At 45.6% G+C, this 14,165-nt stretch overlaps 1 protein-coding gene across 9 annotated transcripts in view; it reads left to right on the top strand.

The window, feature by feature from the left end:
- Positions 1-14,165, top strand: part of LMAN2L (lectin, mannose binding 2 like) — a 36,068-nt gene that overhangs the window by 13,598 nt on the left and 8,305 nt on the right. For 4 of the 9 annotated variants that reach the window (XM_033238882.1, XM_033238880.1, XM_033238878.1 and 1 more), the window contains one exon: positions 14,018-14,050. The exons of the other annotated variants lie outside the window; for them this stretch is intronic. In XM_033238882.1, coding sequence (XP_033094773.1) covers positions 14,018-14,050 — 33 coding nt within the window. The remainder of the gene's footprint in view (positions 1-14,017; positions 14,051-14,165) is intronic. 9 annotated transcript variants of the gene reach the window in all.

Genomic DNA, 14,165 nt, shown 5'->3' with positions numbered 1-14,165 from the left:
CTGAAAATTAATATACCATATTAATAGACTAAAGGAGAAACAACATATAATCATCTCAATAGAGAAAAAGTGACAAAATTTCATACCTCTTGATAATAAAAACACTCAACAAATTAGGAATAGAAGAGAATTGGCCGGGCGCGGTGGCTCAAGCCTGTAATCCCAGCACTTTGGGAGGCTGAGACGGGCGGATCACAAGGTCAGGAGATCGAGACCATCCTGGCGAACACAGTGAAACCCCGTCTCTACTAAAAATACAAAAAAAACTAGCCGGGCGAGGTGGCGGGTGCCTGTAGTCCCAGCTACTTGGGAGGCTGAGGCAGGAGAATGGCGGGAACCCGGGAGGCGGAGCTTGCAGTGAGCTGAGATCCGGCCACTGCACTCCAGCCTGGGCGACAGAGCAAGACTCTGCCTCAAAAAAAAAAAAAAAAAAAAAAAAGGAATAGAAGAGAATTTCCTCAACCTGATAAAGGACATCTATGAAAAACTCACAGCTAACGTGTGTGTGTGTGTGTGTGTCACACACACATTTTTTATTATTTTATTTTTTTTTGAGGTAGAGTCTCGCTCTGTCGCCTGGGCTGGAGTGCACTGGCATGATCTTGGCTCAATGCAGCCTCTGCCTCCTGGGTTCAAGCAATTCTCCTGCCTCAGCCTCCCAAGTAGCTGAGTATACAGACATGCACCACCACACCCGGTTAATTTTTGTGTTTTTAGTGGAGACGGGATATCACCATGTTGATCAGGGTAGTCTTGAACTCCTGACCTGAAGTGATCTGCCTGCCTCGACCTCCCAAAGTGCTGGGATTACAGGCATGAATGAGCCACTGCACCTAACCTTTTTGTTTTTTTGAGACAGAGTCTCAGTCTGTCACCCAGGATAGAGTGCAGTGGCATGATCTCTGCCCACTGCAACCTCCATCTCCTGGGTTCAAGCAATTCTCCTGCCTCAGCTTCCTGAGGAGCTGCGATTATAGGCGCCTGCCACCACTTCCGGCTTAAGTTTTTGTGTTTTTAATAGTGACGGGAGTTTGCCATGTTGGCCAGACTGGTCTCGAACTCCTGACCTCAGGTGATCTGCCCATCTTGGCCTCCCAAAGTGCTGGGATTACAGGCATGAGCTCCTGTGTTTGGCTAGCAGAACCCACAGCTAACATATTTAATGGTAAACAGTTGAATTCTTTCCTTCTAAGATGAGGAATAAAATGAGGATATTGACTCTTATCACTTCTGTTTAACACTGTATTGAAGGATCTAGCCAGGGCAGGAGACATGAAAATGAAATAAAAGACATCAAGACTGGAAAGGAAGTAAAACTATTTCTATTTGCAGATGACAGAATATGGAAATTCCTGAGGAATCCACACACAAGAAAAACTATTAGAACTACTAAATGAATTTAGCAAGGTTGCAGGATAAAAGATCAGTATGCAAAAATCAGTTTATTTCTTCTTTCTTTTTCTTTTTTTTTTGAGACGGAGTCTTGCTCTGTTGCACAAGTTGGAATTCAGTGTCATGATATCTGCTCATTGACACCTCTGCCTCCTGGGTTCAAGTGATTCTTCTACTTCAGCCTCCAGAGTAGCTGGGATTATAGGCACGCGCTACCATGCCCAGCTAATTTCTGTGTTTTTAGTAGAGATGGGATTTCACCATGTTGGTCAGGCTGTTCTTGAACTCCTGACCTCATGATCCACCTGCCTCGGCCTCCCAAAGTGCTAGGATTACAGGTTTGAGGTATCGCATCTGGCAAATTAGGTTTATTTCTAGTGAACAATCTGAAAATGAAATGAGAAAACAACTCCATTTGCACTATTATCAAAAAGAATAAAATACTTAGAAGTAAATTTGACCGGGCGTGGTGGCTTATGCCTGTAATCCCAGCACTTTTGAGGCCGAGGTGGGCGGATCGTGAGGTCAGGAGATCGAGACCACTCTGGCTAACGTGGTGAAATCCCATCTCTACTAAAAATACAAAAACTTAGCCGGGCGTGGTGGTGGGCGCCTGTAGTCCCAGCTCCTCGGGAGGCTGAGGCAGGAGAATGGTGTGAACCCAGGAGGCGGAGCTTGCAGTGAGCCAAGATTGCACCAGTGCACTCCATCCAGCTACTCGGAAGGCTGAGGCAGGAGAATGGTGTGAACCCGGGAGGCGGAGCTTGCAGTGAGCAAAGATTGCGCCAGTGCACTCCATCCTGGGCAACAGAGCGAGACTCCGTCTCAAAAAAAAAAAAAAAAAAGACTTAGCTGGCTTCTTTGCAAAAATTCACAAGCTGATCTTAACATCCATATGGAAATTCCAGGGACTCAGAATAACCAAAATAATATTGACAAAGAAGAGTGAAGTTGGAATACTCACACTTCCTGATTTCAAAACTTACTACAAAGCTATAAGACCGTGTGCTACTGGCATCTGGATAGACATAGATCAACGGAATAGAACTGAGAGTCTGGAAGTAAACCGTCACAATTAATTTTCTTTTTTTTTTTCTTTTTGAGACGGAGTCTCGCTCTGTCTTCCAGGCTAGAGTGCAGTGGCGCGATCTTGGCTCACTGCAAGCTCTGCCTCCTGGGTTCACGCCATTCTCCTGCCTTAGCCTCCTGAGTAGCTAGGACTACAGGTGCCCGCCACCATGCCTGGCTGATTTTTTCTTTTTTAATATTTTTAATAGAGACGGGGTTTCACCGTGTTATCCAGAATGGTCTTGATCTCCTGACATTGTGATCCACCTGCCTCGGCCTCCCGAAGTGCTGGGATTACAGGCATGAGCCACTGTGCCTGGCCTAATCAATTAATTTTCACCAAGATAATTAATGGGGAAAAGAATCATCTTTTCAACAACTAGTTATCCACATGCAAAATAATGAAGTTATCCCCTATTTCACACCACACAGAAAATTTAACTCGAAATGGATGAAAGATCTAAATGTAAAAGTTAAAACTATAAAACTTTTAGAAAAAAAATATATCAGGTTGATACCATGCCTGGCTAATTTTTACATTTTTAGTAGATACGGGTTTTGCCATATTGGCCAGGCTAGTCTCGAGCTCCTGACCTCAAGTGATCTGCCCGCCTTAGCCTCCCAAAGTGCTGGGATTATAGGCATGAGCCGCTGTGCCCGGCCTACACAAAAACTTTTATATGAATGTCCATAGCAGCATTATTCATAATAGCCAGGAAATGGATACAACTTAAATGTCCATCAACTGATTAGAGCAGGGATCCCCAATCTGTTAGGAACCGGGCTGCACAACAGGTGAGTGGTGGGCGAGCAAGTGAAGCATCATCTGTATTTACAGCTGCTCCCCATTGCCTTCATTACTGCCTGAGCTCTGCCTCCTCTCTCATCAGTGGTGGCATTAGATTCTCATAGGAGCTCGAGCCCTCTTGTGAACTGATCATGTGCGGGATCTAGGTTTCTCCTTATGAGAATTTAATGCCTGATGATCTGTCACTGTCTCCCATCACCCCCAGATGGGATTGTCTAGTTGCAGGAAAACAAGCTCAGCGTTCCCACTGATTCTACATTATGGTGAGTTGTATAATTATTTAATTATATATTATAACATCATAATAATAGAAATAAAGTATACAGGCCAGGCGCGGTGGCTCAAGCTTGTAATCCCAGCACTTTGGGAGGCTGAGGCGGGCGGATCATGAGGTCAGGAGATCGAGACCATCCTGGCTAACACGGTGAAACCCCGTCTCTATTAAAAATACAAAAAAATTAGTCAGGCTTGGTGGTGGGCGCCTGTAGTCCCAGCTACTTGGGAGGCTGAGGCAGGAGAATGGCCTGAACCCAGGAGGCGGAGCTTGCAGTGAGCCAAGATCGTGCCACTGAACTCCAGCGTGGGCAGCAGAGCAAGACTCCATCTCAAAAAAAAAAAAAAAGTACGCAATAAATGTACCAGTCCCTGGTGCCAAAAAGGTTGAGGACTACTGGATTAGAGGATAAACAAAATGTGATCTATTGATACAACAGAATTACCAACAATGAAAAGAATTAAGTATCAATGGGTGTGGTGGCTCGTGCCTGTAATCCCAACGCTTTGGGATGCCAAAGTGGAAGGATTACTTGAGCCTAGGAGTTTTAGACCAGTTGGGCAACACAGGGAGACCCCATCTTTACAAAAAACAAAAAAAATTAGCTGATCCCGGCCGGGCGCGGTGGCTCAAGCCTGTAATCCCAGCACTTTGGGAGGCCGAGGCGGGTGGATCACGAGGTCAGGAGATCGAGACCATACTGGCTAACACGGTGAAACCCCGTCTCTACTAAAAATACAAAAAAAAAACTAGCCGGGCGAGGTGGCGGGCGCCTGTAGTCCCAGCTGCTCCGGAGGCTGAGGCAGGAGAATGGCGTAAACCCGGGAGGCGGAGCTTGCAGTGAGTTGAGATCCGGCCACTGCACTCCAGCCTGGGAGACAAAGCCAGACTCCGTCTCAAAAAAAAAAAAAAAAAAAAAAAAAAAATTAGCTGATCCCAGCTACTTCACAGGCTGAGGCAGGAGGACTGCTTGAGTCCAGGAGGTCAAGGCTGTAGTGAGCTATGATTGCCAGTACACTGTAGTCTGGGCAATGGAGCAAGACTGTCTCAAAAGAAAAAAAAAAGTAGGAGTAATTGCCAGGCACGGTGGCTCACATTTGTAATTCTAGCACTTTAGGAGACCAAGGTGAGTGGGTCACCTGAGCCCAGGACCTCAAGGTTGCAATGAGCCTTGATCACACCACTTTACTCCAGCCTGGGTGACAGAGCAAGACCCTATCTCAAAAAAAAAAAAAAAAAGAGTGAAAGAAATTAACTATCCATATGTGCTCCAACATGGATGACCCTTGAAAACATTATGTTAAGTGGAAGAAGCCGGTCACAAAAGACCAACACATAGTATGATCCCATGCATATGAAATGTCAAGAATAGGCAAATCTGTAGAGACAGAAAGTAGATTAGTGGTTGTCTAGGGCTGGGGTAATGTGGGGTGGAGATGAGGAGAGTGACTACTAGTGGGCATGGGATTTTTTTTTCTGGGTGATGAAAGTGTTTTAAAATTGGTTGTGGTAATCATAATCTTAACTCTGAATTTACTAAACGCCATTGAATTATATACTTTAAGTGAATTGTGTGGTCTGTGAATTATATCTCAGTGTTGTAGTTACTAATTTTATTTATTTATTTTTTTGGAGACTGAGTCTCACCCTGTCGCCCAGGCTGGAGTGCAGTGGCGTGATCTTGACTCGCTGCAACCTCCATCTCCCAGGTTCAAGTGATTCTTCTGCCTCAGCCTCCCGAGTAGCTGGGATTACAGGTGCCTGCCACCACGCCTGGCTAATTTTTGTATTTTTAGTAGAGACGGAGTGTCACCATGTTGCCCAGGCTGGTCTCGAACTCCTGACCTTGTGATCTGCCCTCCTCAGCCTCCCAAATTACTGGGATTACAGGCATGAGCCACCACGCCTGGCTGTATTGTAGTTATTTTTTAATGTTGATTAAAAGATCACCAGTGGCCAGACACAGTAGCTCATGCCTGTAATCCCAGCACTTTGGGAAGCCAAAGCAGGATTGAGTCTAGGCATTTGAAACCAGCCTAGGCAACATAGCGAGTCATGTCTACAAAAAATAAAAAAATAAAAAAAAGGTAAAGACAACCTGATTATCTTTTCTTGGCACTATCAAGTCATCAGCTGACGATCATCACTTTCTCACAGGAACCCACCTGGATGTTGGTGAGAAGTTGGAGGGAAATCGGTAGCAATCTTGGAGCTACAGTGTGTTTCTGTTGAAATCAGAGTGTAATGAATGAGAGCAGAGTGCAACCATTGTGGTCTTGGCCTTCACTCTTTTCTGTGAGATGTTTGGGCTTTGCCCCTGGGGAGGCAGGAACAGCTAGAGAGTGGGGAGAACAGCTTGGCAGTCGTTTTTGAGGTATTTCCCAAACTTTGAGGTACTCCCCATACTTTTTTTTGATGTGATGATTGTTTTTTCCTCCTTTGAACTGGAAGAAAATTAACAATACCATGCCATCCAGTTAAAAAAACATTTCCTCAAGTCTTTTTTTTTTTTCTTTTGAGAGAGAGTCTTGCATTCTGTCACCCAGGATGGAGTGCAGTGGCACAGTGATAGCTCACTGCAGCCTCGAACTCCTGGGCTTAAGCTGTCTTCCTGCTTCAGCCTCCTGAGTAGCTGGGACTACAGGTGTGCCATCATGCCTGGTTAATTTTTACTGTTTTGGCCAGGTGCAGTGGCCATTGCCTATAACCCCAGCACTTGAGGTCAGGAGTTCAAAACCAGCCTGGCCAACATAGTGAAACCCCGTCTCGACTAAGAATACAACAGTTAGCCTGGCGTGATGGCGCATGCCTGTAATCCCAGCTACTTGGGAGGCTGAGGTAGGAGAATCATTTGAACCCAGGAGGCGGAGGTTGCAGTGAGCCGAGATTACGCCACTGAACTCCAGCATGGGTGATGGAGTGAGACTCAGTCTCAAAAAAAGAAAAAAATTTATCTATTTATTTATTATTGTTTTATTATTTTTGTTTTTTTTTGAGATGGTGTATCGCTCTGTCGCCCAGGCTGGAGTGCAGTGGCCGGATCTCAGCTCACTGCAAGCTCTGCCTCCCGGGTTTATGCCATTCTCCTGCCTCAGCCTCCCGAGTAGCTGGGACTACAGGCACCCGCCACCTCGCCCAGCTAGTTTTTTGTATTTTTTAGTAGAGACGGGGTTTCACCGTGTTAGCCAGGATGGTCTCGATCTCCTGACCTCGTGATCCACCCATCTCGGCCTCCCAAAGTGCTGGGATTACAGGCTTGAGCCACCGCGCCCGGCCGAGACGTGGTTTCACTGTGTTAGCCAGGATGGTCTCGATCTCCTGACCTCGTGATCCGCCCGCCTCAGCCTCCCAAAGTGCTAGGATTACAGGCATGAGCCACCGCATCCAGCCAAGACAGGGTCTTGCTATGTTGTCGAGGCTGGTCTCGAACTCCTGGACTCAAGTGACCTCCTGCCTTGGCCTCCCGAAGTGCTAGGATTACAGCCGTGAGCCACCACACTCGGTCCCCTCAAGTCTTTATGTTGATGAAGACACTGATCCCAAAGTGGTCTCTTTACTGTTGGCAGAGAGAATTTTACGTATGTTTCTCTTCTGAGACAGTGAAAGAGGGAGAGAGGAAGAAAGCAAGGGCTGGTGCTCCAGAGGATGCTTATCCCTTGGTTAGTTCTTTACTTTTCTTTGTGCTTTGACCCTTTCGAGACTCTGATTAAAGTGTTGGACCCACAGAAAGAGGCACGTACACAGAGGAGTTGACATGATTTTAGGAGATCTGAAGATCCCCTGTTCTATAGAATTGATGGTTCTTCTCATCCACGAGAAGTATTGGCGTACTATCAGAATGATGGTCAGCAGTGAAATTAAAACATACATAATAGGCTGTATTCTGAAACTTGGTATTGTAATCTGGGTGGGTAGGTTATAAAGGTCAGTGCTTGGGGCACACCTCAAATTGAGTCTCCTGATTTTGGAGTACTCTTTATTGAAGTCCTCAAATTACTTGATTTGAGTTTACTCTAGTAGGGTGACAGCTAAGATAAATGAGATTGAGCTCATTCCATGAGTTTCTTGAGAGCTTGATGATATTCAGTCATATGAAGGTTTCCAGACCTGGAAGTGCCACTTTTCTGTGTCGTCCAATCGAGAAGCTGTGAGTCCTGGGGACAGAGTCCCTAGCATAGCTTTATGGGAGTCTGGGGGCTTACAGAGCAAGGGCCTTCTCAGGCTGCCTAGAAGTGTGCGAAGAATCTCACTGATCTTCTTTTCACTTTAAATAGGGTGAGTATTGTCTCCTCTTTGTCCGGATTTCTGCATGAAGGGCTAGATGAAGATTATTGTAGGACCAGCAGCTTATGCGGCTTTGAAAGTCTAAAAAGTGACAGGTCTACCTGTGGAACTGATAGTGTGTTCTGCTAGTGGTTCCAGGGAGGATGCAATGGAGGTGTGGTGGGAGATGCTTCACATCTAGTAGCATCTAGTAGAAGGCATTTGTTTTGTTAATTATTTTTATATACTTTACAGAAAAATTGGAAAATGCTGAAAAAAACGAAAGTGTACAAACATCTTTAAGAACAAAGACATTGCATCATGTTGTAAATATTGTTTTTAAAACCTTTTTAAATTTTTTAAAATTTGCAGATATATAGAAAAATTGAGAAAAACAAAAATTGGGTGGTAAATACTAGATTCAGATTAATCTTTATTTGATAATAATTTTGTACTTAGGATTAAGTTATAAGAATACAACAGGCTGGCCGCGGCGGCTCACGCCTGTAATCCCAGCACTTTGGGAAGCTGAGGCGGGTGGATCACCTGAGGTCAGGAGTTCGAGAGCAGCCTGGCCAACATGGTGAAACTCTGTCTCTACTAAAAATACAAAAATTAGCGGGGCGTGGTGGCAGGCACCTGTAATCCCAGCTACTCGGGAGACTGAGGCAGGAGAATCGCTTGAACCCAGGAGGTGGAGGTTGCACTGAGCCGAGATCACGCCATTGTACTCCATCCTGGAGGATAAGAGTGAGACTTCGTCTCAAAAAAAAAAAGTTGGTCCTTTGGGGGAAAAAAAAATACAGCAGAGAATTTTGGAATGTTGTTCTTCACCCAGATTTCCGAAAATGTTAATGTTTTACTACATTTGCTTCGTCTTTTTTTTTTTTTGAGACAAAATTTTGCTCTTGTTGCCCAGTCTGGTGTGCAGCGTGGCGCGATCTTGGCTCACCGTGGCCTCCGCCTCCCTGGTGCAAGCAATTCTCCTGCCTCAGCCTCCCGAGTAGCTGGGATTACAGGCATATGCTACCACGCCTGGCTAATTTTGTATTTTTAATAGAAACGGGGTTTCTCCAAGTTGGTCACGCTGGTCTCAAACTGCCGACCTCAGGTGATCTGCCTGCCTCGGTCTCCCAAAGTGCTGGGATTACAGGTGTGAGCTACTGCACCTGGCCGCGCTTTTTTTTTTTCAAGAGAGGGTTTTGTTCTGTCACCCAGCGTGGAGTGCAGTGGCACAATCACAGCTCACTGTAGCCTCAACCTCCCGGGCTCAATAGAGCCTCCCATCTCAGCCTCCCAAGTAGCTGGGACTACAGGTGCATGCCACCAAGCCTAGCTATCTTTTTGTAGAGATGGGGTTTTGCCATGTTGCCCAGGTTGGTCTCAAACTCCTAGGGTCAAGCAATCCTCCTGCCTTCATTTCCCAAAGTGCTGGTATTATAGGTGTGAGCCACTACAATGGCCATCCTTTTCTTTAACTCTTTCTTTGTGTGTGTGTTTGTGTGTGTATGTGTCTTGCGTGTGTGTTTGTGCTTGTGTGTCTTTTTTTCTGAACTAAGAGTAAATGGCTGTCATGATGCCTCCTTAATCCTAAATACTTGAGTGTGTGTGTGTGTGTGTGTGTGTGTGTGTGTTTAAAAAAAAAAGTTATTTTGTATAGCCACAGCACAGTGGTCAAAGTCAGGAAGTTAACGTTTGTAACAATACCATTGTCTGATCTTTAGTCCTTATTCATATTTCACCAATTGTCCTGATATGTCCTCTGTAATGAAAGAAAGTCCCAGATCCTGTGTTGCATTCAGTTGCTCCATCTCTCCTCTCCTTTAATCGGGAACTAGTCTCTGTGTTCTCTTTGTGCTTCAGAGCACACACTGTTTAGACCTGATTTTAAAAAAAGAGTACAGATGAAACATTTTTCCATGTGGAGAGATACTGAAAGCAGTGTATCCCAGTGATTGAGTCAGGGCTCTGGAGCCGGAATACTTGGTTTCAAATCCTGATTTCACTTCTTAATGCCTGTGTTATCCTGGACAAGTTTTTGTACCTGTGAAATGAGGAGTACTGATACGACCTCATAGGATTGTGAGAATTAAATGCAAAAGTGCTCATTACTGCGTTCAGTACCTGGCACAGACAAAGTGCTCAGTAAACGCTAGCTATTATTCACACCATTCAGTGGACTCCTAAGGGACATTTTGCAAACATCTTAGTTCTGTTCTCTCTTCCTCTGCCCTCCTCCCCTTTTCTTCACGTCTGGGTTCCAGAAAGCAAATGGTCCGCTTACTAGACGATGGTGTGGTTTGAGATGGAAAACACTGCTCTGAAAGAGCCGGTGTGTGAGCTCCTGTTGTTTGGTGACAGTTCTCACTGGGGCAAGAATCATAATAGTGAAGTTCTTTTTTCTTAAGTGCTAAATGTATTCCGTTGTTTCATTATGAAATTACATGGTTCTGTCTCATCTTTTGGTGTTAAAATGTCCTTTTGTAAAATGATGTTTATTATAGATGATTGTTCTGTCATTATTGTATTTTAATAGTTTTAGTAGGCAATAAAAAGAAACCAAATCTAATATTCTCCAAAATATTTTTGGAAGTATTAATGGTTAATGACAGCCAGTGGTCTGGGAATTCATGCTTTAAAAGATGTTTGCTTGGCTTTGTGTTTATGTGTATATGAGTGCCTGTGAATGATATTTGTATCCAGAAATGCACTAGTCACTGATTGAATGTTTATTGACTCCCCCTTGAATGCCAGACATTGTACTAAATGCTTTGCATATCTCATTTCATCTTCATAATGAGCCCTGTGAGCTTTGTATTGTTCTGTTTACAGTGAGGGAATAGAATCTCGAAGAGGTGATGTAATCCACCCAAGGTTACACAGCTATGAGTGACATAACTGCAGTTAGAACTCAGGTCTCCCTAATTACAGAGGCCATTTGGAATTTTAGCCTAGCATCCATAAATCCACAAGCTAATGGGTGTCTTTTCCATCAAAATATGCTGAAGATACAGTTATCCTGTAGAGGTCTTCAAAAAACACTTTTTAAAAAGTAGTCTTATCGTACAAAAAGTTGAAAACATTTCTCCACCCTTTAAACAACAATCCTTTGGATGATAAGACAGGTGAGAGTTTCTCCTTTCTGGTGACTCTTAAATTAGGAATAAAACTGCCACCTTGCCTGAACCAGTGTGATTCTTCAATCTTTGGTTCTAACTTACAGACTACTTTCTAGGGGAAAACAAAATTGCTCCTGTGTGAAATTAGTGGTTATCCAAGAAATGCTTCCAAGAACTCTTGACTAGGAGTAGAAAATAAGATGGCGTTTAGTGACTTACACTAATGTGAGGTTCAAAGTTGAAGGCCAACTCGTATGTTGCCGAAGCAGACAGATTCTCTCTAGTTGCAAAGCTGTGGAGCTCCCTATCTGGTGCAGCATTTCTTCAATGTGGTTGCACATCACAGCCTTCTGTGGTGCTTCTTAAAAATACTTAGTCCTGGGCCGGGCTCGGTGGCTCAAGCGTGTAATCCCAGCACTTTGGGAGGCCGAGACGGGCGGATCACGAGGTCAGGAGATCGAGACCATCCTGGCTAATGCGGTGAAACCCTGTCTCTACTAAAAAATACAAAAAAAAACTAGGCGGGCGAGGTGGCGGGCGCCTGTAGTCCCAGCTACTGGGGAGGCTGAGGCAGGAGAATGGCGTAAACCCGGGAGGTGGAGCTTGCAGTGAGCAGAGATCCGGCCACTGCACTCCAGCCTGGGCCACAGAGCAAAACTCCGTCTCAAAAAAAAAAAAAAATACTTAATCCTGGCTGGGTGCAGTGGCTCATGCCTGTAATCCCAGCACTTTGGGAGGCCGAGGTGGGTGGATCACAAGATCAGGAGTTCTAGAGCAGCCTGAGCAACACGGTGAAACCCTGTCTCTACTAAAAATACAAAAATTAGCTGGGCATGGTGGCGGGTGCCTGTAATCCCAGTTACTTGGGAGGCTGAGGCAGGAGAATCGCTTGAACCGAGGAGGTGGAGGTTGCAGTGAGCCGAGATCGCACCACTGCACTCCAGCCTGGGTGACAGCGAGACACCATCTCAAAAAAACAAACAGCAACAACAAAAAAAAACAATCTTGCACCCCACTCTAGCCCTACTGAATGAGACAGTTTGACTGAGGGACCCACGTATATGTCCAGTTAACAAGCTCCTTCAGGTGATCCCAAGGCCCAGCATGCCTCTGGCTGTTACCTGGAACTGGGTCCACACCAGCCTTGGGAAGAGTAAGGCACCCTTAGGCTAACGATTGCTGTCTTTTTATTATTTGTTTATTTTCTAATCAAGCTAACATAGGAGGCTGCTATCTCTTTAAAGTTGCAACTTAAACTTCTAATCAGGGTTACTGGAGGTGCTGAGTAAAGCAAGCCTTGGGCTCATCAGAGCTCCACAGGGCATTTTTTTTTTTTTTTTTTTTTTTTGAGGCGGAGTCTCGCTCTGTCGCCCGGACTGGAGTGCAGTGGCCGGATCTCAGCTCACTGCAAGCTCCGCCTCCCGGGTTTACGCCATTCTCCTGCCTCAGCCTCCTGAGTAGCTGGGACTACAGGCGCCCGCCATCTCGCCCGGCTAGTTTTTGTATTTTTTTTTTTAGTAGAGACGGGGTTTCACTGTGGTAGCCAGGATGGTCTCGATCTCCTGACCTCGTGATCCGCCCGTCTCGGCCTCCCAAAGTGCTGGGATTACAGGCTTGAGCCACCGCGCCCGGCCCCACAGAGCATTTTTAATCCCTTTTCCTTGTCACTGAAATTATGAGCATTCTCCGAGATGCCAGTTGCTGTAAACTGCTTGATAATGTGTTCATCATTTCCTTGTCCTAAATGGTAGTTGTTGAAGAGTAACTTTATGCCAGTTTAATCATCCACTGATTGATGTCATGCCTTTCTGTGTCCTGTATGAATTCTGCCAGTGGCGTAAGAGGAGGACAGCAGAGGAGCTGCGCCGCAGCCTTGGAGTCCTGGCCGTGGCCCATGGAGTGCAGGGCCGTGGGTGCTGCCTCGCCTCACAAGCTGTGATTCTGACTCATCTCTTTCCAGTTCCTTGAATGTGCCGCCCTCATGCTTGTTGTGCCCTCAGATTTCTGGTGGACTCCCTCTAATTACTTGAGTCTCAGCTCAGATATTGCCTCCTTGGGGAGAGGTTCCCTCGCCGGTCCCTTGTATTACCTATTTTATTTTCCTCGTAGCATTTATCACTATCTGAAATCATTTTATTTGCTTGTTTGTTTGTCTCTTCCACTCTGATCTTAATTCCATTCCTGTCTGTCTTGTTTCTCTTTGGACCCTCAGCATCTGGAACAGTACCTGGCTTGTAGTAGGTGTTCACTGTATTAAAGGAGTGAAGGGTTTGAGGTCTGTACCCTCGCCTACCTGTCCCACAGGGCAGAGCTGAGCTGAGCTTGTATAGGTGCCTCTTGTTGCTAATGGCTTAGAACTGCGGCTGTTTCCTGGAGCAGAGTTTAATACCCTCACACCCCATGATTTTCTAAATCTCATTCTGCAGCGCCGCCATGGAGCTTCTTCCCTGCCGATGTGTTGTAGTTTAGAATGAGAACAGTTATTTGGGAATATGACCCATAGGGCTCAGTTAGAGGGCAAATGATCCCTTTGGATAAGGGTGAGTTTCATAGCCTCTCAAGTGGCAGGATTTTGGTCTTCTGGGCAGGAGCTGTTTCCTGAGATCCTGGATAGTAAAGGATGTCTCGAATTTGGAAGAATTTAGCCCTGTTTGTCTCTTCTTTCCCCTTGCTATAGAAATACAGTAGGCTGGGTACAGACAAACTTGAGACTGACTCCCAGAGACGTAAGTGGGGCGTGCCTGGACAGTGTACTGCTATGTGTTTTATAAAGTGCCTTCCAAAAGCGTCAGGACCCTCTATGGGCTAGAGCGGTCTTCCTAGGGGACCCCTTTGAGAATCTGATATAGTAACAAACCCTCTGCTCAGAAAAATGTACAGGCGCCTGTGCATATGGTTTTGCCTGTCATCTTGAGGGCACAGATACTTCACGGATGCCCTTCAGGGACCCTCAGATTCTGTTTGGGGATTTCAGTTGGTTTGTTCATCCATCACAGCTGGGTCAGAGCTCTTCTGTGGCTGTGTCTTTCTGACTTGGTCTCCTGTCTTCTGTGCCCTCTCTTGTTTCTATCATGACCTGCTGGACCCTCTCAGGCCCAGAAGAGGCGATATTCTCCAGGAGTCCAGGTACTCAGTTCTTGCTTCCTCGTGAGCATCCCTCATTCCCATGTGTCCATCCAACATGTGTTGCTGTTTCAAGTCCATGTGGTTGTCCCGGGAGTCCCTGGTCTCTGGTCTCACT

The sequence above is a fragment of the Trachypithecus francoisi genome, unplaced genomic scaffold, assembly GCF_009764315.1.
Source record: "Trachypithecus francoisi isolate TF-2019V2 unplaced genomic scaffold, Tfra_2.0 Lachesis_group17, whole genome shotgun sequence".
In the NCBI taxonomy this organism is placed as follows: Eukaryota; Metazoa; Chordata; class Mammalia; order Primates; family Cercopithecidae; genus Trachypithecus; species Trachypithecus francoisi.
This window is presented reverse-complemented; position numbering and strand designations above follow the sequence as displayed.